Consider the following 26,414-nt stretch of genomic DNA (forward strand, 5'->3'; position numbering starts at 1 on the left):
AAACATTCTGAAGTGATCTGAAAATACACAGCTCAGGAAAACAAGACTGCCAGAGCCCTGAAACTCAAGAGATGATCGCTCCTCTCCATGTGCTACAGTTCCTCAACCAGCATTTGGGCCAGGGGGCTGGCAAAGCAGAGGAGTGTATCCACACGCCTACCCCCACTACAGACAGGGCTGCAAGTGGCCGAGTGAGCCATTTCCTGCCCAGGTCTACAGCCTTGTGTTGACAACACCATTAGTAAATGCTTTCATCTCAGCTTCCCTCAGTTAGGTCCTTTTGTAATAGTAAATCACGAAGTAAATGGACCAGGTAGAGTTGCCACGTGACTTCTGCTTGCTTAGCTTTAGACAAAGGAGAATGGGGATCTGTTGCTTTGGTAATGACAACAGGAAAGCATGGCTTAATCCCCAGATCAGCTCCAATTCGTTTAACCACCGCAGTCCTCCACCAGGCTGTTCACACAGTATCTTTGTGAAAGAGTTTCATCAACAGCAGTGCCCACAAATCAACAATCTGTAGCACCGGACACCCTGCAGGCTACAGGGGTCATCTCTGCAGACTTTGGAGTGTCAACACTGTTTAGCAACATACCATATCGTATAAAACTTTTTTTTTTACCTAGGGTTACCACCCAGCTGTTCATCAGCTGTGCCTCTTTACATTGCAATGGCTCAGTCACCTTTCGCTGGTTAAAAAAAAATGTGTTTGTATGGGCATACTCGTAAAACCCCTACTCACATACAGCACCAACTCATGCATCTTTCATCCTGGGGAACTTGTGCCCAGTAGCACCCAGCCATCCTTATAGGAAACTACTTGTGATGTACCTACCCAATATCTTCTTTTTTTTTTTGCTTTTTACTACAAGCTACTCCACTTCCAGAAGTATACTGTTTTGCAGGGAAGGAAGAGGTAAAGTCTGCATGCCCTGGCTAATTTCTTCCTAATTGTGTCAGATACTTGGCTTTTTTTTTATTGCCTAAAAATGTTATATTTTAGGCCTCTACAATAAAACGCAGACATAAAATTGCCAGTATTAAAATAAAAATTATTTAGTTAGTACCAAATCCTCTGTATGACCAGTTCATTCTTACCACTCATTAAATGCTCGTTTGATTTACAGGGGTATAACTGTCCGTCTATTGGTTTAAGTGGTCACACCCTTATTTGTTTCAGTTAGTCAGCTGATGTAGTTTCAGTTCACAGAAATATGCTGTTTAATGCTACCTCACAGTACATGCAGTTTAAGAAATTTGAAAACTCAAGTAAACAAAACTGTCGAGTCCCAGAACTCAAAGCTCTCCCACACATGGTACTGTTCCCCAATTTAAGAGTTCAATGGGGCTGGCAAAGCACAGAAAAGTACTTCAACTGACACTGCTGCAAACAGTAAGTTGTTTAGCTACAAGTGAGTAATTTCCAGGGAAGATAAATACAGTCTGCACTGGAGTTCAGATGGCAATGAATATACCAAGAGAAACCATGGAAACTGGCAACCAGACCAATTTTCTTCTGTCAGCAGTGAAAAGGTTTGTCTTACCCATGAATTCCTTCCCACCTCTCCTACACAGAGAGGTCAATGCTTACATTTTCCCCTTCCAAACATTCATTAGTATTATACTCTAGCACTTGAAACAGTGGAATTTGTAGCAACAAGTATTGTCTTACTGTGCTGTCAACTGAAAAATCAGGTTAGATACTTCTAAATTCTAGAAGTTTGAGGACCTTACTCAGAGATGCTTCTAGACACCAGTTATCTCCTGGCAAAGTTACACTAGAAAGCAGTCTTCTATTGCAAGATCCTGGAACATGTCAAAAGACAGGTAATTTAACTCTGGAAACTGCTCCTTTAGAAGGGGCTGTCTTGGGAGGAATGATCCAACGAGACTGCAGAGAGGAAAGTTAGAGAAGTCACATCATGACACTTTCAAACTTGAAGAAATACAGGAAAGCAAAATGAGGCTACGTAATCAAAGAAAATCAACCTTTAAATCTAAGTCCTTTTTACTTTTAGATGAACAAAAGATGAACCTTTTAATTGTTCAGAGTTCGTGTTCTCCTAAACAGGTAGTATCAAGGATACTAAATAAGCTTAAACCAATACAGAGGAAGGACAGCATCAGGACCGAAGAGTAGCAAGTTATCAACTTCGCTATCTTTTCACTGTCCTCAGAAACAAAGAGTTATCCAGAACTGGATATTCAGCCTAGGTCTCCCTGGAGCCTTCTCTTCTCTTCTAGCAGCCTTCCAGTGCCTAAAGGGGGCCTACAAGAAGCCGGAAGAGGGACTTTTTGCAAGGCCTTATAGTGATAGGACAAGGAGGACTGACTTCAAACAAAGAGGGTAGATTTTTCCCTGCAGGGGTGTTGAGACTCTGGGCAATGTGTTCCAGTGAAGCTGTGGATGCCCCATCCCAGCAAGTGTTCCAGGGCAGGTTGGATGGGGCTTTGAGCTACCTGATCTAGTGGAAGGTGTCTCTGCCCATGGCAGCAGGGCTGGAACTAATGATCTTCAAGGTCCCTTCCAACCCAAACCATTCTACGATTCCATGAACTGGAATCTTGATCAAGTTATTCAGGAAGAATATAAAATAACACATAACTAAACACAGTAAGAAAGACTATACAAAAAACAGGCTTTTCTGGGCAAAAATATAAAGACATATAATTTTGATCAGAAAAAGCCAGCACCACATTTGAAAAGCTAACTGAAACAGAACAAGAAATTCACAGAACATGACTAGGAAAGATATAAACATAGAGTAGCAAGCTGACATGAGTCTAGTCCTAAGTCAGGCCACAAGTTTACCAGTGTAGCTGGTCTACACTACCATTCATATAAAAACTATGTAGAGCTGTACATACAAGTATGTTCACACACAATAAACAGACAAATTCCAGTAGGCAACACATTCACCTAGGATCTGATTTTCCCCTCTAGAGATACCTGTTATATCTTTCATTACAAAAAGAATTTTAACATCCTCAGGCAATTCTCACACGTTAGGAGTGTGGCAAAATGAACTATTTAAGAGGACACCCAGGAGAAGATGGCCAGAAAATTAAAGCTTAACTCCAATCCGGAAGAACACTAAACTAAGGTTTAAAAAAGAACAAAAGCAGCAATTGCCACAATGGACATCAAGAACAAGTAATTGATTAACTGGAAGTAAGTGAAGTGCAGCATAATTATGGTAGTTACCAATAAACAGGCCAGATAAATGTATACCATAATTGACTAACCCTGACATTGTAAAGCAGCTTCAGGAAATAAAGTGAATGTGGTTTCCTTACCAGTTTATCCCAGCAGATTTGCTTATGTGAGTATCACAGATGACACCAACCACCCTTCTCATGCTGTTAGTTACTTCAATAGCTGCTTGAGAATTTGAACCATATAATAAAGTGCTTAGAAGTGCATGCAAGACAGAAGCAGAAAGTTTGTTATTCACATGCTAATGTTAGACTCTGATGTATTTAGACATACTCAGTTGTCAGGATTATAAATACATTTAACTGACTTGAGCTGTCCTGCATCTGGAAGGCCTGGCCCTGTGATCAAGACATCATAAAATGTTACTGACCAGACTGACCTGTTCAACTGTTCTGATATTCAAACTGCAAGATGACAGACAAGGTTACCAACAGTATTCTGCTTTATTGTAGTCAGGTCATAGCAAGGCTGGTAAAAAAAAAAAAAAAGTCTGCCCTGCTGATACCCCAGAAGGAGATCAATACAGGGAGAAATAAGTATCTGTACGAAAGGACAAAGGGGACAATCTATAGGAAGAAAAAGAAAATCCACTCACCTGCCATTTTTTTTGATGTAGGTTGCTAAATAACCATGGTCTTCCCAGTTATAAACTGTTTCTGTCATTCCCTGCTCCTGAAAAATGGGCTGTAGAGCTTTAAGAACAGCATTGCAATCAGCTGCAAAATTGAGAGAAAAAAAACAGTAAGGATTTTCCTCTTGAGTTTTGTCTTTTTTTTTTTAAGAGGTTGAACAGTTTTTGCTAGCAGTCAAGTATGTTCTCCAAGTTCCATCTGAACAGTAGTTTTCATGTACATTCTCTCCCCCTTCTCAATCCCCAGAGGTATTCTTCAGTGAATGGGAATCCAAGCAATTTTCTTTTAAATCAGTTTTTACCCCTAAGCAAAAGTGTTTATCTACAGCACATGTTGTAAGAGCACTTTTATTATGGCTACTATTATTGGTCACCTACTGTATTACAATCCAGTCAAGTCCTTATGTAATTAAGCATTTTAAAAAATAACAACACATAAACAACAATCCCAGAAAGAAACCACAGTACTGACAAGAAAATTGGTAGTTTCTCTGTCCTACAGCTCAACATTTCTTCAAAGGCATTAAAACTAGACAGGATAAACTATCCTATCCACTCTGCCCCACAGAAACATCCTTTTTCTAACATCCAGGACAGATCAGGCCCCCAACTGAAATCTTCATGATATAATGGAAAAGACCTCTCTCTGAAAAGCACATAAAAAAATCACTTTGAAGTAACTAAAAAGTTCTCTGGTAATTATCTTCAAAAGTAAGCTGATGATTTCTCCATGAAGGTATTTCTTCAGTCAAAATGTGCCAATTTCAGAACCTTTGAGTTTGCTGTACACATTACTTAAATCCACAAGACTAACTTCACTACAGCTAGATCCTCCATTCAAACAAGTGTCTCATAAAGAAGTTTTAAGTTTTATCAGATGATTTTGGAATTGACCAAGGCAAGTCAGTGGAGTATGCCAGTAAAGCTGAACCTAGCAGAACAGGAACAAACTGGTATGCCAGCCTCTCCTGTTAAGTGCCAGTGGGAGAGTTAACAAAATATTAATCTACAGCCTGTCCCATTGAGGCAAGTATCATAATTTTTGCTTCACAAACAAAACTAAGCCACTATTAGTCATGCAATATGTCAATAGTGTCAAAAATAAAACCGGGACTTAGTCTATCAAAGAAATCACCTGGCATAGCCATATTATGGAGCACAGTTTATAACCACATGCTTCAGCCCTGACACACTGTTCCCCCATGCCAACTTTTAAAGAGTCATTCCCAACGTAACTATTTTGTTTTACTCCCTACAACCAAATGCATGTACCTTTGAACCAGCAAGTGTTGCTTGCACATGTTATCAGCAATTGTTTCTAGAACGTTGCCGATTTGTATCAGGCTTCAAACAGACGGACAAGAAAGCCTATACTAAACACAAAGTTCAGCTCATCTATCACCTCTACACAACTCCACAGTAGACGAAGCTAAAAAAGCGATTTCTTGAAACCTGTGTTTGCCCATCTGTAAAGCCTGGACTCAATTATCCCCGCATGTTTTAACCAGACTGAAATAACAGATAAAACATTTAATTTTCTTCAACACAAAGTGAAGAGCAAGCCAATTCCCCAATAACTTGTCAAGGGTATTTAATAAAAGTGGAAAGGACCTGCACTTCTTACTGCTCTTACTATCTGATTTTGAATGCATGTTTGAGAATTATTTGCTTTACATCTACACCTTCCTCATTAACTCTCCATGTTGCAAGTTAGGGTGAAATACAACCAAAAATAGCACCATTGATGATTTTTACCCTTAATCATTAAGGACCCCACACACAGTCCGCTACCACTGTGAAGCTTGTTTCCTTCTCTACCCTCCTGTCGAATTCTACATCACTTGTACCAGTGATTTTTTACACTTCCTATCCAGCATCAGTCAGGTACCACCACAGCACAGGCAGTAATTAAGGATTGGAGTACAGAGTTTATCTGCCCAGTAACCATGGTTACAGCGGTAAGCGGCCGCCAATCAAGCCAACATGTTTTTGGGACATCAAAAGTATAAAAGAAATGGGGCCATAATTACAGCCACAGTTCTTAAACTGGTTCCAGTCCCTGCAGCTTTGTACTGGGAAGGGAACTTTGCACCATTCACTTTAAACTTGCAGCTTCTGCAAGTGTAAACACATCACCACTCTTTTGGTGAGGATCAGAGCAGATGCTTCAAGGCCAGTATATTCACAAAGAATTCTTGCCACTTCAGACATGTGGTCCCCTCTTCTTGCTTGACATTTGCTTCCTTGCCCCACTCCTTTACCTTCTCCCTCATCTTTTACAAAACCCATGCTCACGTCCTTCCCTTAACATATTTCTCATGTCACCATCACATCAAACAAAATAATAATGCATAGCATACCCTTCCAGGCCAGCAAGCTGCCATGAAACCAGAACTGAACCAGTATGCAATTAACCCCCAGACCACTTCTTCTGCAGCTCCTACAAGGTACTGAAGTAGGAAGACAGAGAACAGAACCTGGAAGAGCTTAAGTGCTCATACCACATTTAGTCTATCTGCCTTTAACAGCTTCAAAGATTCCTGCTAGGTGTGTCTGGGCAAAGACTGCAGCACAAATCACAGATATTTTTCTGCTCCATGAACATACTAATCCCTCACAAGCTGCTCTTCATTCAGCAGCAGACTTCTTTGCTAAGCAGCCAGGCACAAGCTTCATTTGAGCTCTTCCTACTATGCGATTAAGTTTAGGAAATTAAACCAACAACATCCTCTTTTATCAGGTCTCCTTTTGGTTATACCACACAAGATTTGCCTTGGAGGGCTACTTATTTCTCCAAAGTTGGAGTCTCCTTATTAAAATGTTTGAGGCATCAGTGGTTGCTTGAAGGCATCAGGAAGTTTCAGCAATCTCAGGAGCTCTCACCCAAAACCACTAGCCACCACCTCACTCCAAGCTCAGATATGCTGTAGCAAGCATTGAAAAACAAAAAGGACAATGAGGATTAGAACAGTAGGAACACCTTTGAATCTAGATCAACACATTAATTCAGGTAGTCAATTTTTTGCTATTCAGGAACAAAAGGAAACAAACTCTGGTTATCAAGCATGGAATACTATTTGAAATATTTAGTAATTGTTTGCCAGAAGGAATAAAGAAGTCCAGAGTTTCAACTCCAGGGAACTGAAACAAAACCACTGTGTATAAGATTTGATATACATGGTTTTCAAGAGAGTTAATACCCTGCTAAGCCAGACAGTTTTGGCATCCCAGCATATTTGAAAAGATTACATGCAGCAGTTGCAGATGTTCTTCTGAAACTTCCACAGTAAAGCAGCCGTTATTTGACAGTGATCTGTGAACATGAGTGCAGCTCAAAGTCCAGTGTTACTGCGCACATCCAGTCTGGTCTCATGCACGCTGGCTAGCTTCACCCAGATACTCCAACACTGAGCTCAGTAATTTGCTATTGAGCCAGACCATCTCTAAAAATATTCTGGTTTAAGACCTCCTCATACCAGAGGCTTGACAAAATCTTAGTAAGCTATGGGAACAGATTAGCTCTTATTTGAAAATATTCACCCCATGACTTTGAATTGTTTCCTCTAGCAAGCCAGAATGTAACGGAACCAACAGGACACATCAAAGCACTTATACTAAGACTTGGAGGCATGTATTTTTCCCTTGGTAGCTGGACTTTCAGCAGAGACAAGTGAAGAAAAAAGGGAACTGCTTTACTAAGAACACATTAAAGAGTTAGTGTATATTAGGAGCTAAAAAGCAGAAAATGCTAACTGTAAACAGCAACCCAACTGGAATATTGTTTCAGTTCAGAGTTTAAATTAATTATTTCAATATATTAAGTCACTGTGCAGTGCAAATATGAAATTCTCACACAGGCACTCTTCCTGTCACCTACAATTCTTCAAAAGCCTTACATGAAATGGAAATATGCAGAGACAAGGTGGAAGAGTGTCAGGTACAAGGGACAAAAAGGAACACACCTGGCAAAAGATTCACTTTTAGGCAGGTGAGGTCCCGGGGCAGTTTAAGAGAACAGCAGGAGGCTGGGCCTTCAACCTGCTGCAGCAGCACACCTGACAGCTCTGGCACAGAGCCCACCAGAGCCAAGTCAGGCCACTCACAGTGTCTCCCTCCACCAACACTTATTGGAAATACAGTAACCAGGCTTATAAGTGTTATAAAGGAGTTCTTGCTCATAGACTAATCTGAAACATTTTTCCAATGCCAATATTGTATCTCAATCTTAGTCATGGTAAGTCTCCAGAATTAGGAGTGTGCTGCAGAAGTGTTAGGGAGCAAAATGTTCATAAATTTTAAAATCCAGTGCCAAGGAGAAACTTCAAGCTCCAGTGCTTGTATTTCAATGCCTAGATTTCCTTTAGGCAACAAAAAACCAAGTGGAGAAATAATTGGGAAAAAAAAAAAAAAAAAGAGGGACAAAAGTTACCACAGTTTATGGAAAGCAGACAGTCCCTGACTACTAGCTCCCCCTCTCCCCCATACATGAAAGTATACAGTAATACAAGTAACTTGCAGATAACTGGTTGTTGTTTAGTCATCAACTCCTGCACAGCAACCTTTTTCTTACAACTTGAAAAGTTCGGAAGAATTGCACTCCTTTTATCCTGGTTAAAAGCATCTGCCTGCGTGGAAAACGAGTGCACAGAGCACACTAGTGTTTCAAAGAAACTATCCAGGGAAGCTTCCACAGAAATATCACAGACTCAAGAGACTTCAGAATGACAGCAGATGCCTAAAACAGGTCCTTTTCCTTCAAAAACTACAAAATAAATCCATGCCTCACAAGAATGAGAGGATCCCCTCCAAGCACAACCCAAAGCCCCCACTTTCACTATTCCCAGGTCAAAGCAGCTAGCTTTTGCCTGACATTAACGGATACAGATGAAAACCAACTAGCTTTAGCAACATGCAACTCCCACATATTAAGTTTGGAAGTCTCCTGTCAGAACCCCGGCACAGAAGAATCCTTTGTTTTGTCCTTGCCAGCTATGTGAAAGCAGAAAACAGCAGGAAGTAGAAATAGATACTAAAATTATTCCTTTCAATCAACATCCACCAGTCAACTTTGTCACGTTGACTTATGCACAGAAATCAATGAATCATGCACAGCATGAGGAGGCTTAAAAAAAAGGGGGCAGCAGGTTGAAATAGCCAGACTATTCACCCATCCATGAGAAAACTAAGTCTCCCTGCGCACTCACTCCATTTCATTATCCTGTATTACAGGAGATCAAGAGTAGAACGCTGCTTTTTCCTGAAGTTTCCACAGAACATCCCCCCTACACTCTTACTGTGAGGAGTTCCAGCTACATATTGAATACGGCTAAATCAAGCCATGCTATGCCACAACAGCAAGTGCATGAAGTTATCAGCATATCCATGTAATCACCAGTCAATACATATCACCAAGTGCATTCAAGTGTCCTTTTAGAAATTATGGGTAAAACCACCATGAATCAGAATGAGCTCTCAGTCTTGAAGATACCAGTTACCAAAATGAGAATTCAACCCTCATTCTTACCCTGCACTGCCACCACTTTGTATCAGTGCAGGGTGCCTCAAAAAATACACACAAAATACACCCAATATGATAGCAAATCTCTCTGCCAGACACAAGAAGTTTTTAATGCACTATTTGCAGCATTTCTGAGAACATAATACTTTTTCTCCTTATACCCAGGTAAATACTCTACATTCCTCTTACAATAACCTCCTCTCTTCCGATATTCTGCAGAACTTAAATTTAACCCACCCCTTCCCACACATGTTCCACAGCTACCAGCCACCCTTTCCCCAAAGCATCCAACCAACAAGGAACCGAACTCCAGATGTTTTAGTGTTGACCAACACCAAGCTAAAATTGCTCTGTCACCAGAGTGCTCCCACCCTCTCTTGTTCCTGCCTCTTCATTCACACTTGCACACAAGATGTGACAGGGTGGTGGGAAGCATTCAAAATAAACTGCCAACATGGATTTAAAGAGCTAATGTTGATATTAAAAGGAGAGAGGGAAGGGTGAAAGAGTGCTTAAGCCAATGGTGTGACCATGCCCCTGAGCACGCCTGTAGTTCACCTGAAGTCTGACTTTTCTACTTGAAAGTCAATTCTATGTACATCCCCTCTGGCAAGTCATGTAGCTACCACAGAACAGGAGACATCATCCAACACCCTGCTCAGAGCGGGATCAATGACAGCAGGTGACTCAGGGCCACAAGCAGTCAGGTTTTCACTGTCTCCACAGACAGATTCTACTGCCTCTGCAGGTAACTTGTTCCCATGTTCAACCACCCCCACAATGAAAAGTGTTTCCTTATGTTCAGATCAAGTACCATGTATTTCAATTTCTGCCCACTGTCTTGTCTCTTGTCCTGTCACACAGGGCACAACGGAGCAAAAGTCCAGCTTGATCTTCTCAGTTTCCCGCCCCCCCCATCAGATATCCTACATATTTTTATATATAATTTGACATGGTTTAGTGACCGACTTGGTAGTGGTTAGGTTAACAGTTGGACTCTATCTTAAGGGTCTTCTCCAACCTAAATAAATCTGCATTGTTAGAATCCTCCTGAGCCTCCTCTACTCCAGGATGATTAGCTCCAGCTAATCTACCCTCTTTGTATGACAGATGCTCCACTCCTTTAATAGTGTTTATGGCCCTACACTGGGCCCACTCCAGTAGGACCAACACTCTTGTACTGGAGAGCCACCACTGGGCCTAGCACTCCAGATATGCCTCAGTAGGGCTGAGTTGGGCAAGATGATCCTTAAGTGGAAGGCAAAGCTGTCCCTAACCTATACTTGTGTATAGGGCCATTCTTCCAAGATGCAAGACTTGCCATTCCGTTTGGTTGAACTTCATTGGGTTCCTGCAAGCCAGTACCTACAGTGCATCAGTTACCTCCCGGTTTTGCGTCATCTGCAAGCCTAGAAGGATGCACTCTGTTCAAATGCCCAGGTTATTAATGAAGGTACTGAGGTGCACTGACCTACTATCTCCCCCTCCTTGAGGGCACAACCACTGACTGGCCTCCAGGTAGACTTTTTGTTGCTGATCATCTCTTGGACCCAGCAGTCTGGTTTTCAATCCACCTCATTGTGGATTTTAACCTGTACTTCCCCACTTCATCCATGAAGATATTATCAGAAACAGAGTTGAAAGCCCTACTAAAGTCTAAATAAACAGCAATCACTACTCCTGCCTCCTCCATCTAGCCATTATTTCAACCACAGAATGCTATCAGGCAAGTGAGGCATGATCTCCCCTTCACAAATCCATGTCAGCTACACCCAGTTTCTAGCCCTCAACAGGCCTGGAAATAGCTTCCAAAATTCACTCCATCACTTTCCCAGTTATTGATGTAAGTTGACTGGCCCTCAGTTCCCTGGATCTTCCTTCTTGCTCTTTTGAAGACTGGAGTTATACCGATTTTCTTTCGGTCTTAGATTCTTCACTCAGATGTGCGAAGAAAAACCCTGCAGGGTCACACATCTACAAGGAACAAGGAACCTAGTCCTGGGTAAAGAGCACCACACACCTTCCATAATCTACACCCACCTTCTACCCTCATGTTCCCCACATGTAGGGATCTCCCAAAGTTGACTTGTCTTCCCTCTGACACTTGCCATAACGAGGTCTGTGGAAACACAGATTCAGACAAAGGAATGCTGGAGGGAAGCTACTTCAACCTTCCCAAGACCACCTTTAAAAAGCTCAACTTTTTCTTGCAGTTTCAAATACACTACTGTAACTTTAGTAGTAATAGTGACCAAAGCAACAAACCATATACAGGGGCTTTCAGATGACACTAGCACACACGCATTTTCTAGGATGCCCATAGAGTAATGTATCACCTTTATAGAATAAGAAATACCTTGAATCTTTGTCCAAATCTCCAATCTTAATGTAAAGAGAACAGACCTACACAGCCTCTTTTCCCTAGTCCTTTATACAACAATAAAAATTCAAGTTCAGGCTACACAATCAGCAAGTCATTACTTAAAATGCTAAGTGAGAACTCAGCTAAAAGCAGCTGTACGAACAACGAACAGGAATGGTTTTGCTTCAACTTCTGCAAGCAGTGCAAAGCACGTGTATTAAACAAAAACATAACTCCGACATGCAGGCTCATAAATCACCTTTTTCCCCCGCTTCCTCCTCTGAGCTCTGATAAAAAGAGATTCAGTGCTTTCACAAAAGCAGGGTAAGATTCCCTAGTCACCTTTAAGGGAAAACTCTACATAAAACTAAGTTTTGAGCAACTATAGGTTTATCAGCTCCATCCACTCCCGTAATGGAAAAAATACAGTAACATAGTTACTCCTTCAACCTTCCTCTACTCAATTCGTCAAACTAGGACAACAAAAAATTTAATTTACTGTATATATAAAACCAGAAGTGATCTTTTATATTGAATATCCCATGTTGTTTTGTGAATCTGAAGCTCCCGATTTTTTCTGTAAACTCAGCCTCAATAAAAATACATTCCAGTATCAGTGAGGTTTAAGTCTTATGTTTCCTTGAAGCATGAACAGTAAAATTCTTGATACTGGATTACAACATTAAAAACAACTATTACCAAATTGCAGAAAAATGGTACTGTAACATATCAAAGTACCACCAGTAAGCACATACAGAGTAAGAATAATCTTATCAGCCATGACCTGTAAGGTATCTCACAATTTGAAATTCAACACATGAGAACAGCAGGTTTGGCTCCACATTCAAATGGAAGTGATGTGTCAGAACACTTCCACTGGCAGCATTTAAAAGGCAATACTCCATTTCCACCTAGTCATTAAGACAAAAGCTTCTTTTTGAAAAGGTTAAATTGTGAACTTCTGCTAGAAGGACAGATAATGCAGTCACAATAATTTAGTATTTCAATACATGCAATCACAAAACACCACAACATGGAGTTTAATTAATTGGCAAGAGCAGAACATCAGGTTTACTGGACTATGTCACAGCACTCTCACTATCTCAGTTTGCCATGACTTTTCAGTCAAACACGTAATTTAAATAAGGAAGTAAAGAATGCTAGCAAGGTTGGGTAGTTTTATGCCTCATCACATATGATCTCTGGTACAAATGCTTTATTAGAGACAAGAATCCTTGATACAAGGAGCTTTTCTTGCTCTAACATTACTTTTGCTGCACATCAAACCTGCAGCAGAAGCTGAGCAACCGTTAATGTAAAAGGGATTCAAGTATGCAACTATCTTTGTCATTCTTTCTTTAAATGAATGCTACATTCCTAACAGCATTGGTCATTCGACATCTATTTTATGGATTGGTGTTAATACATGCTTTTCAGTGCTTTTGGAATACATCATGGGCATGCACCCAGGTAGAGGATACAGCAGGGGAAACACCAGAGTAAAGGGGCAGAATGAAGAAACCAAGAAACAAAGATTTTACTAGTAGCACAAAACACTCTTCAATTTTACTTTTCTCCCCTTAACAGGATAGCTTCAGGTGAGCCGAACTGCAAAGCATCAAAATAAAACTATGTTCTCATGCTTTAATATAGTCACTCAGCCGATGTAAGTGTTACCAAACAAATCATTTTGCTTGATTAAAGCAAGCACACTGCACATTGGAAATTAGGTAGACTAGCAAGTCTTTTCAAGCACAAATGAAGATGCACCACTGCAACATACATTTTAAAGAACCAGAAGAAAGCATTTGCTACTAATTTAGAGCTCATTTACACATGAAGACTAACTTAAGATTTCATGTTGTTAACAGGAAAGTACTACATTAATAAAATTTAGTCAGGGAGCATTTTTTTTCCTGTCAGCCCACAGACTGACTTCCCCAATAAATATATTTTTGACTTCTGGGATATCATCAGAGCCTTAACTGAAGGCAGAAAGATTTACATCCTCAACTGGTCAGTAGGATTTATCCATCTGGGTGAACTGTTACACCCAAACTTGTGCACAGATTATTTTAAGTCATGCAGACCAATTCAAAGGCTTAAAATAAATCAGTTAAGTGAAGCAGCTCAGCTTTGTTATTAAACTTTCATTACACGTAGCAGTAAATGCATCTACTAGTCTCCAAAATTCTGCCACCCAGAATCTCTACCCACTCATTAGATGAGCAACACCAGCCAGAGTTCAGAAGGACAGGAGGTATCAATGCCCTCTGCATTATGCCATGGTTCTTGCAGAGATTCCTGTAGGAGCCAGGATGCATTGTCCACAGAAGTCTCTCTCAAGATAGGTACCAGTGCAAAGATACAAGCACAATCAAACACAGACACTGACCTACAGGAGAGCTCAATTATTATAAGCATCATTATTAAAATACCCAGAGACAGGAAAATAAACCTTTCGCTCTAACAGTGGCTGACTACAGCAGAGCCAGCAAAGTCAAGTTTGTAGCATGTATGAATGTGAAACTACTTGAAAGGAAAGAATTAAAACAAAGGATCACCTTCCATAATCTACCTTGATTTTATTCACTTAAGTTTTTGATTATCATCTGACATGACAAAGGAGTTAGTGTTTCCAGTGCTCTATTTCCCACTTTTCCTGGCTTGGTTACTGCACAAGTACAGGGCTTGTGGATTCATCAGCATCCAAAGGCTCACTCTTGACAACTCCTGCATCACAACACACTTAGTGAAGTTTAAAAAGAGCCCACCACAGGAACCTATAAAGGGGTTGTTTTTGTTGTTTGGGGTTTTTTTTGTTTCGTTCCCCCCCCCCCCCCCCCCGTTAGCTTTTGGCAAAACTTTTAGAAGCCCCTCATTGCTGCTGAAAGTACTTGAGGCTATTTTCAGCTGGCTTTTAGAGGAATGTTTTCCAGTTAGGTAGGGCAAGTCCTACAAGAACATTCCACAAGACAAAAAAAAAAAGTTTAAGACACCAAACATGCCGAATTCCTACAGCCAGGACAACTCTGAAGAAGAAACTATTTAAGTACTGCCCCTTCAAAAACAAAGCCAGAGAAAGAAGTAACGAACTGCCCAATTGCTATACCTTTCCTATTGATCACATGCAGAGCTAAAGAATGTTTAAGCCTCCCCCATTCACTTTGACATTTATGATTTATTTCTGTATTTTGATAAAATATATGCTTCAGGAGTACTTCTACACCTGGCATCTAATTGCAGCTACTTGTAACGTGATATCCTATTACAATTAACAATAACTTTAATTCTGGTGATCTGTTCTGCACCGTTTCCAAAGTCCTGACACTCTGCTAGCTCTAGAAGAAAAAACATTTATAGGCCTCCACAAGTTAACAGTGGCTGGCATTTCTGTACACCACATTAGTTTAAAAAGTTTAACTTTTTTCTTTCCCCAGTCGCCACTTTACCCTGTAAGAGTCTTACAGGTTTTTCTATTTCATAGAAATCTACTGTTCGAAACCACACTTACTTCTCTAGAGACAGACATGAAATATTTGTAACATTCTTCTGGACAGCCCACAAACAGTATTCTTTTACAATTTAAATATCTAGGTCTCACAATAGACTATTCCAGATTTGCTGCTTGGTCAAGTTTAATTTTGCTATTGAAAGACAGCATTTCACTAAACTTCTTGCAACACTTCATCGCAACAGTTTATCCGAGCTGATCAGTAGGTGAAGAGGTAAGCCAAAGGCATTTGCAAAACAACATTCTCAAACATAAGTTTGGCATACCACCTTTACAGAGTATTTATGCCCTGAGAAAACTTATTTTGTGATACATAGCTTGAGCTTTAACATCAACAAATGTTTCAATGCCTCAGCTCCACTAACTTCATTTGACTCTCAGTAATACATAAACTGAAGTCTATCAGCTGGCATACAAAGATTGTTCACATTTTAAACAGTACAACCTGCTGAAACGTCTGTAGCCCTTCCATCCAGAAAAGCAGTAAATGTGAAAACGTACTTGGGAACAGCTAATACCAGCTCTCCTGTTCACTTACATCTCTCAAGCCACTTTCATCACCTGGTACCAGACCACCTTCTAGAAATATATTAAGCAAAGCAGTTAGTACATGTCATATACACTTTTATTCTCCTTCCAATGATTTTGCTATTAAAAAGGCATGGTCAGTGACATGTACCTGAAATAAAAAATATTGATGTTTCAAAAGCAGCCTGTATGTCCTATAGAAGTTTGTTCCACAGCTTCAAACCAGACCATAATGGAAAACACCTCCCATGTTGTTAACCTTCACCTTTGCAGGTGACAGCTCCTTCATGTCTGAGCAAGCAGCCATTCAGTACTAGACATCATTCTGGAGAATCAGATCATGACATTCTCAGAGTTCCATTCATAAAGCATTTTAATCTTCAAAACTAGAAACCAACAAAAGCAGGGAATGAGTTCACGGAAGTTCTTACTGCTAAAAATGGAAAGCTATTAATTCCTGTATTAATGCCTCCTGACAAGCCTCATTTGTGTTCCGACACAAAGCAGGCCAGTTCTTAGTCCAGGCCTGCCAGAACTAGACTACGGAGACCTGCAGGGTTCAGCTCAAAACAGCTCAGCCAAGAGCACAGGCTGAGCCCACACCGCTGGCACAGGCTGCTAAAGGAACACAACTAAACCAGACCTATTCCTGAACCACAGCTGCAAGCTAGCTGCAAACTTTAGCCAAGGTTGATAATGAAGTTGCAAGCTCCAGTGGCATTTGAGTCTTGTTTAATCTTTATTTACATGGTCTTCACATACAGATCAAGTCGGCAAACATTCTGGTAACATACCATAAAAGAAGAGATAAGCCTATCATCCACATATCACCACTGTAATCAGATGTTTCAGCACTTCAGACAGCCCAATACTTGACAGAACCAGTTAAACTGAGCTACAAGGCTCAGAGATGCCATTCCCCCACAATGTGTTTTTACCGCTGACTGCAGCCAGCTCCAGTCATAGAAGCTGAACCTGCCTCATAAGAAAAATAAAGCCCTAGCATCACTAGTACATTAGGCCAAAACACTAATTACAGAGACTAGTAATTTTAAAATAACTCTATATACAGCCAAGTGCTCCAAGGTTTTATTAATGAGTTTTTAATTTATAATTTTAGAAACTACCGAATATTTAGTATTAGTTGGAGCCTTTCTCCTTCACAAACAAGAATGACCAACCCATGGAAAAACTCTGGAAGCAACATCAAATTTTCAGTGCCAGTCACCTCTTCCTGCTTTCTCTGCCATTTCCAAACTTAGTGCAGGATGAACCACGACTCAACAGCTACAACTGCCGATTATCTGCTTATTAAGCTAAACCAGCACCAATTTCAAATTGTCTTTACTACAGCAGGATACAGCTCACATGAGCAGCTGAACTCATGTACAATTTTCAAAGGTAGAAATTCAGGCAGAGGTTTCAGAGATGGCAGACAGGAAGAGCCAGTACAGCACTCCTCACTGTCATTTAATTCTCTTAAACACTCCTGTTTCTGGGAGACTGTCCTGTCCAAAAAGCATTTTTTTAATTAGTCCTTGAAAGTTAAGAAACTCAACTACAAGGCTCCAAAGGGATGCAGAAATAAACAAAGCCTTGTCAACTCTTTCCCCTCCCCAAAAGCTTAAATCAGCACTGTCAGGAAGCAGCACATAAAATTACCGTCCTGCTCTATGAAAAGTATTAAGGCTTCCAATCAAAACAAAGACAAGAATCAAAATATTAGCATAACTGCATGCAGTTCAAATATTTAACAATTTGATAGCCTAAGTAAAAGCTTCAAACACTGAAAGAACATTTCGTGGAATAACTTATATCTTATAATCAACATTGTTTCAGAACACAACACGTATGAAAGCTATGACCTTTCAAGGACGTCAAACACTGGAATATACCATGCAGTATTATTAAATGACTGGGGGGGGGGGGGAAGAGGATTGAGGGTTGTTTAAATCTTTATACCCAACTGCATACTAAAGCGTCACCTGACAGCATTCCTGTAGACTTAAAAACAAGGCAAGATTTAAGATACAGGACTGCCAGTAGAGCTAATGGCACTTTCTTACATTGTAATGGATACTTCAGCTGAGACATTTTATCTATTTTAATTAACTTGTAAAGTAGGTAGTGCCTCCCCTAAAAAAACCTCCAAAAGTACTATTTTGTAAATTTTGACTCCAGTAAGTGCAGTTATGCAGCGAAACACTAACCAAAGTAAAATACTTTTTCAAGTCTAATTCCATATACACAATTCCAGTTAGTTTTCTTTCACACAATCTGTTGTTAAAGAATCTCTTAAAATATTGTCTGCATCCAACAGCAATTAGACATAAGTACGATAGCGATTAGCCATTTTTTATTTACAAATATCCCTACTGATGACAGGCTTAATTTTCTCACCACAGTTTTCTCTACACAGTCTCAGAATTGAGTACTGGACCCTGCAGACAGAAACAAAGCCACTGACAGGGCCAAAAGAAAAGGCTCAGCCCACAAGAGATCATTCTAGTTCCTATCTCCATGAAAATACTCATTATGAAGAAAAACAGATCTTGCACACAGACATCCACTTACCCTTTTCCTTAAAAACCCAAGCATTGCCTTACCTGCACTACAGCCCTGGCATTCCCAGTGCATGTCAATTCACACAACAATGTCATACAAATTTAGTTCAGTAACTGCCAGCTCAGGTGCTGCTTTCCTCCACCAGCTCACCCATCTGTGCCCTGGACTCAAGTGTTGCCAGCACAACTGTCTGTGCAGCTGTATTATGAACTATATAATCCCCCCACAGCAATAAACCCAAACAGTGAACTTGAAGACAGTTAAAACTAATTTTCCAACAAGTTCTTACCTTTTCAAAGCAGTTTTCTGAAGCCAGTAAAAAAACAAATCTCAAAGTCTCCATATTTTCATGTCATTAGTCCAGAAGTGAAAGACATGACTAAAGCCTTTATGTCCCAATGAAGGAAGCCAAGTGATAGGTATTCATTTTCATAAATGTTAGAGCACTTTTGTATTTTAGGATCATAAGCACTACGCTGGTTTGCCTGCTTAAGTTTTCTTCTGGTTTTGAGAGCCACAGATGCTTCTGCTCAAAGGATTGAGCTCTATAGTTGCTACTTCGACCAGTTCTTGATGAGACTATCACAGGAAGTCAGGCTGTGTTATCCAGTTATCAAAGATTCAACCCTGCTTTTATCTAACTACCTATTATTATTTTTAAAAACTGGTGGGATGCATTATTATACATCTAGTTCAAAAGACAGGCAAAAAGGCTTTTCTTTTTACTAAATTTGGAGATTTTTTAGTACATTAAACAATTTGAGAAGTTTGAAGAAAACTAAAAGCTTTTGTAGAAATATGCGACTTCATCTCATGCAGCCCCATTTCCAAGACACTGTTGTGTTTCCCATCCCCCCCCCCCCCCAACCCAACATAAAAGGACTCGTTTTCTCCTCTAACTCCCCACATCCACGTTTTCATTAACATTGCTGGCATCTCTCAGTAGCTCCAACCATCAACCTTACAGAAGTGATGATGGTAAACACTAGGAAAATATCCATTATTCTAGTTACCATTCTCAAGATCCTTGTTGAGTACACACTTGAATCCTGAAGAATGTAACATGCACCACAGTCCAGTATCACAAGAGAATTAGGCTGCCTGAAGAACAGAGAGCTGCTATTGAAGCGTTTTGGCACATGTCAAGTCAGCCAGCCAGCGGGAATGATTGAATCTACATCATTGTGCAGCACAAGCATATGCTAGCTAATATAGCTGCACAAGATTAACACATGACAAAATGCCACCTTCCTAACGCAGAGTTGTGTCCTCCAGATCCAACAGACGTCTAAAGACAGCCTTCCTCCCTTACTCCACAAAAGCCTCAGAAGCCTTCATCCTCAGTCAAGCCACACACAGAGCACATGAGAAACCGATCCCAGAAAAATGCTAACACCTCACAAGCACTATCCTACCCTTTATAGTCATGTTCAATCATGACACTGGACAATAACAGTGAAGCCTTCCTTCCCTTCAGGATAAGGACAACATTTAACCACTGTGTAAATATGAACATTGAGAACCATTTCAAAATTATTTCATCAGCCATATATAACTCATATATAAGCAGATTCTTATGCCATTCCATGGCATTCCAGATCATTCAGAAGTTTTATTGTCTACATACAGTAAAAGCCTCAGCTAGTTGATGATCCATGATTCAGCATTAAGCTTGAACTCCTTTAACACAAGCTACAAATGTATATTCACAATTTTTTCCTCCATATACAACCCTTTATGCTTTGGGCCATAAGCACTAGACAAGAAGAAAAACTCCACATGAAAAGTACAAGCCAACTTCAGAGCTGCCACGGGTGGAAGAAAGTTCTTCACATCTCACTAGAGATGTCTATCGTGCTGAAACATATAAAAGAACGAACAAAGGTTTCTTCCCTGCTTCAATCTACACAGCAACACTTCTACAGTTGGTCTATCCCCCCCACCCTCATCTAGGCATATTCATCTTGACTGGAAGAAGACCCAAATGTTGTCTTCAAAAGTAAAGGGAAATGCAATAGCAAACCTACCTGAAAGCAAGACAACATTTCATATCATTACCACGCTCCCTATTTAAATAATGGCATAGTTTTTGTATCAAGAGCAGCCAATTAACTTAGGTGCATTGAAAATAAGTCTAAGTTCTACTCTTTTCCCTTGTAATTCTGACCCTTCCACAGATGCCAGTTATGGATGTAATCCTTGAACACGTGATAGTTCAGGGAACTAAACGGGCAAAGAGGTAATTGTGTGGGCTAAGTGGCATCCACAAAAATTGCTTTTAGACTGATTTAGCTTCCCAATTCCGCTCATGCTAGGTTAGACAAGCACAAGGTGCAAGGAAAATGGCAGTGCCATCTCATTTACCATTAAGTGACCATTAGAGTGGCCAAATTGCCCTGTAAAAGATGTCTCTGTAAAAATGGAAACTGCAAGACTTTTACCATGAAACACAGCAGCTATGGCACACTGTTTGGAACCAACTTCACTAACACCTCCCCCTTCTCTGTTCCTGGCTCACCAAAGTGCAAACACAGCAACGCCACGAAAGGCATAGCACGCAGCAAAGCCCCTGGGGTCGGGAACCTCTCTCTCAAATCAAGCTAATGATAGATTTTTATCTGTAGATGTGGGGAACTGCCTTCACAACTCCCTCCAAAAGGGGGAAATGAAGAGAGAGGGGGCCGGCCCAGTGGGTCAGCCCCCCGGGCACGCCGGCCGCAGGAAGGGCCTGTCCCAGCGGGGAGCGGGGCGGGAGCGCCAGCCCGAGCGGGGCCCTGCTCGGCGCTCACCGGCCTCGCCACCCGGCTTTAACGCACACCCCCCCCACTCCCCGCCCCCAGTTAAACCCTTTCACCCATCTTGGCCGTTGAGAAACGTGGTGCTCTCCTCGCGTTCTGGCTCGAACATGCCCCCTACAGATAACCGAGTACAGCGCTGAAACAGCCAGTGGCTCATCCCGCGTTTCACCGCTAATCACTTCCTTCGCGATTTCGCGACGAGGCTGGGGGCACACCGAAGTGACAAGGCACGCAGGCACCGCGCCCGCGCCCCGCTCCGCGCGAGGTACCGGCCCGTTCCATCGCCCCCGTCCGAGGCGCGGTGCAAGGGCCGCGCTGACCGGAGCGCCGAGCCGAGGCGGGCTTCGCGGGGCGCCCCAGCCCGGCTGCTCGACAACGGCCAGGCCCGCCCTCCCCCCGGGCCCGCGGCGCGGCAACCACCGCTTCCCCCTGCCGCCGGCGGAGAAAGCCCGCCCTGGCGGCCGGCCGGCCGGAGCCCGCCGCGGTGACCGGCCGGGGCACCTGCGCGACACCCCCCCCCCGGCCCCGCACCGCCGCCTCGCCCCGAGCCGGGCTGCCCCAGCGCGGGGGGGCCGCTCCACGGCGGGCTCAGGGCTAGGAGGCCGCAGCGGGCCGCCCGCCTACCGGGGGCAGGGGCGGCAGCACGGAGGCCCCGGGCAGCGCGGGGGCACCTGCCCGCCTACAGGGGCGAGCACCGGGGGGGACCCACGGCCGGGGACGGGCGCCAGAGGGAGGCCCGGCAGAGGGGGCGGCCGCGCGGGGCCTGGCGGGCCGGCGGCCGCGCCGCTTCCTCGGCGGCGGCGGGGGCAGGCGGGGCGCGACTGGGGCGGGGGGGCACACAGGACGCGCCCCCTCCCTCTCTCTCCTCTCCCCCGCGGCGGCGGTTACCTGTGGCGCCGAGCAGGAAGTCCAGGGTGCTGTGCCGCGCTGCTGCTGCCATAGTGAGGTAGAGCCCTGTGCCATGCCTGGAGGAGGCGGCGGCGGCGCGGGGAGTGCGGCGGAGGAGCCTATATGCGCGCGGGGGCTGCAGCGGCGCCGCGGGGGTGGGCGCGCGCCGCGCGGGGCGGGGCGGGGCGGGGCGGGACAATGGCGGCGGGGCGGAGGGCAGCGGCCGCTGGCGGCCGGCGGGAGCGGGAGCGGGGCGGCGGGTGCGGGGGGAGGGGTGCAGTGTGACGGGTGTTTGGCTGCGGGGCCCGGGGCCGGCCTGGCGCGGCGGGAGCGCCGCGGGGCGGGGATCGTGGCCGTCCCTCCTGATGGCTGCGGCGCCTCAGCGCGGCCGTTGGTGCCGGCGGCTCCCGGGCCGCCAGCTCCCACCTCAGGGCCCCGCGGCTGGGGCTGCTCTGCGGCCGGAGAACGCCCTGCTGAGCCCAGGTAGCTTTAGGATGCAGTGCCCGCCGCCAGCCGCCGGTGAAACCCTCAGCGGTGTCGCAGCGCCGAGGCCGCGGGTCAGCGTCCAGCAGCCACGGTGGCCTCAGCTCGGGGCCGCGGAGCAGCCGCAGTTGTCGGTCACTCGCTGCCCTTGCTGGCCATGGGGCTGCCTCTTTTCCCTTGGCTTCACAGGGACCGTCACCAGAGAATCTTTAGATCCTTTTATTTAACTTCATTTTTTCTTTTCTAAAAGATAACTGTAAAAGACCATGCTGAAGCCACAAACAACGTAAGCCATGTGTAGTTACAAACCCAGAACAATGCCATCTAGAAGTAGTTAATAGCAGGACTACTGTTCAACTTCGTCAAGTTACTGCAAGTTTTGCCAGCTCTTGGTTCCTTTCATTTCTTTGCAGGACTGAGATCGAATTTGCACAACACCACAGCATCGGTGATTTCATGGGATTCCACGTTTAAAGGTTTACAAGTATACATTATTGCATACGCGAATGCACTACTGTGCTTATTTCTGTATGTTACAATAATGTTTTTTCAGCGCAAGCTTACAGTATTCCTGTTTTGAACACTATAGTTCCACACATGCATCCAGAGCAAAGCAAACACATTCACTGGTGACATAGATCAGAAGAGGCACAGACGACTGCAAGTCTGTAATAACTACGTTTTTGTCAGCTGGTGTTCATTTAACACAGCCGATTCATAAGAGGCTTTTTTTTTTTTTAATGATTAATTAGCTAAAATACAGGGCTTTGCAGATTCCCATTCAACATATTTGATCCAATCCTGGATGTTACAGAGGATTACATAGTCCTGTGTGGGTGGATTGGATATCCTTCTTGCTGTTTTACCAGGAATTCTGCTTTTTTTGAGTGGCATGCGCTTTTTTTTTTTTTTTTTTTTTTCCCTAACCAAAATCTATGCCTCCTTGCTGCCATCTCTGATCTCTCTGCTGTTCTTTTCACACATACAGCCGCCATAAGACAGCCAGGAAAATCCCCACACTTTATGATGTCCTACATCTCTCACCTTTGCTTTGTGGCAGCTGCAGTTGTTTCAGTTACCTCATTACATAAAGGAGCTTACTGGATTGTTTTTTGCTGTCTTAAACTTCAATGGCAGCATGGAACAAACCAAGGCCTTTTGTTCATTTCAACCTATTACATTATCTTTCCATTGTGGAATAGTTGGAAGAAGGTAATAGTGATGTTGTCACCCATCTACCTTCAAATGTATTTGTTCATACGTGCCAGGTGCCTAGCTAAATTATACCCTTATATACACATGAGCAGCTTTGTTGGGTTTACAGGGAAAAAAAACACCAATGTGTGATGCAAATCTTTTCCTGGAATTAATTTTGCTACTTAAGGATGACCATTCTGGACTGGCACTTGAAGAGGGGTGGAGCATCATCTTTTTAATTAAATCTGCTATGGAAAAAAGAAACAGAACAGTTGTCTTACTATGTTCTTTTTTATATGGATGGGAATTTTATGGCTTAGAAGTGCATTTCAACTGAAGTGCTGAAAAGACTAGTGAATTATTTCAGAGAACACTATGAGTTTTTTCTTAAACTTTGACTTAACAGTTACTAGCCATAAATGGCTTTCACAGCTTTTCGTTAGGTTAGGTGGAGCTGGGAAAGCTGGCAAAATGGCATGATGAAATTCAAAAACGGAATATGGGTGGAAAAGAATAGGTTCATCTTGAAAACATTGGTAGAGCTATAGGAAAACATTGAACAAGAGGGGGAAATCTGCAGTATCAACATGTAGGAGTGAAAGTGGACAGTAAATTCCTTATGGTCTTACGAGCAGCTCAATAACAAAGCCCACAGAATTTAAGCCGCCGTGTGAAGGCACCCATTGCTGCGGAAGGAACTAATAGACTTTCTCTTCCGCTTCTTTGGCATGACTACCCTGTGCATACTACTTAACTAGGTCATGCCTGGGATATTTTTGGGAATCTTCCTGTTAGAAAATTACACTGAAAGGAATTTAAAGAAGAGCAATTAAAATAATTAAAGAGATGGAGGGATTGATTTATGAGACAAGATCAAAAGATCTGGAATATTAAAACGTGTTTCACAAATGCAGTGGAGTTTGGATGACATCATATTGTTAAGATTAGCACAGGCTCTATGGGAAGAGTTTATTCAGTGTAAGATTATGTGCGTATTTTCAAACCAGTAGAGACTGCAAAAGTGAGTGCAATGGGCAAAAAAGATTGAGACACCGGTGTTTGCCGAGTTACGCAAAGCTTTGTGCTGAAAAGCAAGGGCAGAGGCCCAAGCCTCTACAGGTAGATCGGGCAGATTAGATAAAAGACATGGGTTGATGGGAACAGTCTTGCACTGGAAAATAGTTGGGACAAATGCCTTGCACAGTATGCAGTAACTTGCACTAGAGGTACATTTTAGCCTGCATCACCTCTGTTCTACATACAGGACCATGGTGAGCTGAAATACCAAGTGTTTCAGGTTTCAAGGTTTTTTAAGCAGAATGTAATAGCATTTTTAACCACAGTCTCCAAGTTCATCTTCCCTGGCTACATCTGCCTGTGTTCGTTGGCCTGAGAATATTTCATCTACAACGACCACAATCCAAAGTTCACCTCAGGAATTAAAGTTAAAACTTTTTCTCATAGACAGCTAAGAAATATCGTTTAGCAAAAAGGTTTTTTTCCTCTCATTTATGACCTGCTCAGAATTTCATTAATTTCAGGTCCTTCTGAGGCCTGCCTGGGGTGCAGTAGGATTGCTTGATGTTAGTAGACTTTTTTTCCTGAATGGCTAAACAAGTTTCTGAAGTGATGACACATTTGAGACAGGAGTTCACAAAGGTTGTGTTAGCACTTGTTTAGGAATACCTGTGTATCTCATGGTTTTGTCACTCATGAATTACGTGGTCATCTCACAGTGCTAATTAAAACCTTGAAATCAGACATACCTATTGCACACACACAGGTTCTCTCCCCATGCCTGATTCTGTATATTCAAAGTATTAAACATAATCAATTTATACTAAGCAGAAGAATTTATACAGTACAATTAAATAAGCAGCATAACATGTGCACACATGTAGCTCAATGCTGAAGTGGCTGCTAGAAGATAGTACCAAAATGGGAAAAGCAGGGGATGCAAACAAAAGAGGGTTAGGGTTTGATGGAAATGTCTAGAAGTACTTTCATCACTTTCACTGTTTATGCATCATACTGTGTCTGTTTAAAAAGAAAAAAAAATGCCTGGGGAAAAAACTTAGTTCTAGTTCTTTAGTGTTTGCTTATAATTGGTAGAAGTCACAGTAAATTTAGAGGGGTTGGAGAAGGAAGGTAATACTTCATTTTAGAAAAGTATTAGGGGGGGAAAGGGTCTTGTAAGTTAATGGCTGTTCTTAGAAAATTATTTGATATAAGGATGTGGACCACAATTATGACCAAAGATGAAGTTCACCTCTTTGCAAAACAGTGTTATCATTTTGTAAAACCAATTAACGTTTTCTAGAGGTGAACATCTGTTTGATGCAAGTAAGAAAACTAGAAGTCAGTATTCTAATGAATTTACTTCTTTCATTCATATTTCTACTTTTGTGTCTGAGCATGTTACTGTTTACTAAAACAAATATAATTTATCTCCCCCTTCTTGGATGCTCACAATGAAATATGTAGGCTTGCTGGGGCATTGCTCTGGAGGCTTAAAAAAAAAAAAGATAGCAAACTGTTTGTTTCAAATTAAATTTAGGCAGTGTGGAGTCTACATCTTATACTGCAAACCATGAAAAAACATCTCTTAACTTTAAAAACAAGCATATTGAGTTGAACAAGGAAACACATTGAAGTAGATTACAAGACGAGTAAAGATATTTTTCCTTTTTTTAAATTCTCAAACAAGGACCCT

At 42.4% G+C, this 26,414-nt stretch overlaps 1 protein-coding gene across 3 annotated transcripts in view; it reads right to left on the reverse strand.

Annotated features, from left to right (window-relative positions):
- SMS (spermine synthase) overlaps nucleotides 1–22,188 on the reverse strand; it is a 48,976-nt gene extending 26,788 nt beyond the window's left edge. The window contains exons 1-2 of one of the 3 annotated variants that reach the window (XM_037377207.1): nucleotides 22,022–22,188; nucleotides 3,813–3,933 (exon numbers count right to left, since the gene is read on the reverse strand). In XM_037377207.1, coding sequence (XP_037233104.1) covers nucleotides 3,813–3,933; nucleotides 22,022–22,073 — 173 coding nt within the window. In that variant the 5' untranslated portion in view covers nucleotides 22,074–22,188. Of the gene's footprint in view, nucleotides 1–3,812; nucleotides 3,934–13,945; nucleotides 13,968–20,298; nucleotides 20,396–22,021 lie in introns of those variants that run through there. The other 2 variants (XM_037377206.1, XM_037377208.1) reach the window with 2 other exon arrangements.
- Between the last annotated feature and the right edge of the window lie 4,226 nt (nucleotides 22,189–26,414).

The sequence above is a fragment of the Falco rusticolus genome, chromosome 2, assembly GCF_015220075.1.
Source record: "Falco rusticolus isolate bFalRus1 chromosome 2, bFalRus1.pri, whole genome shotgun sequence".
NCBI lineage: Eukaryota > Metazoa > Chordata > Aves > Falconiformes > Falconidae > Falco > Falco rusticolus.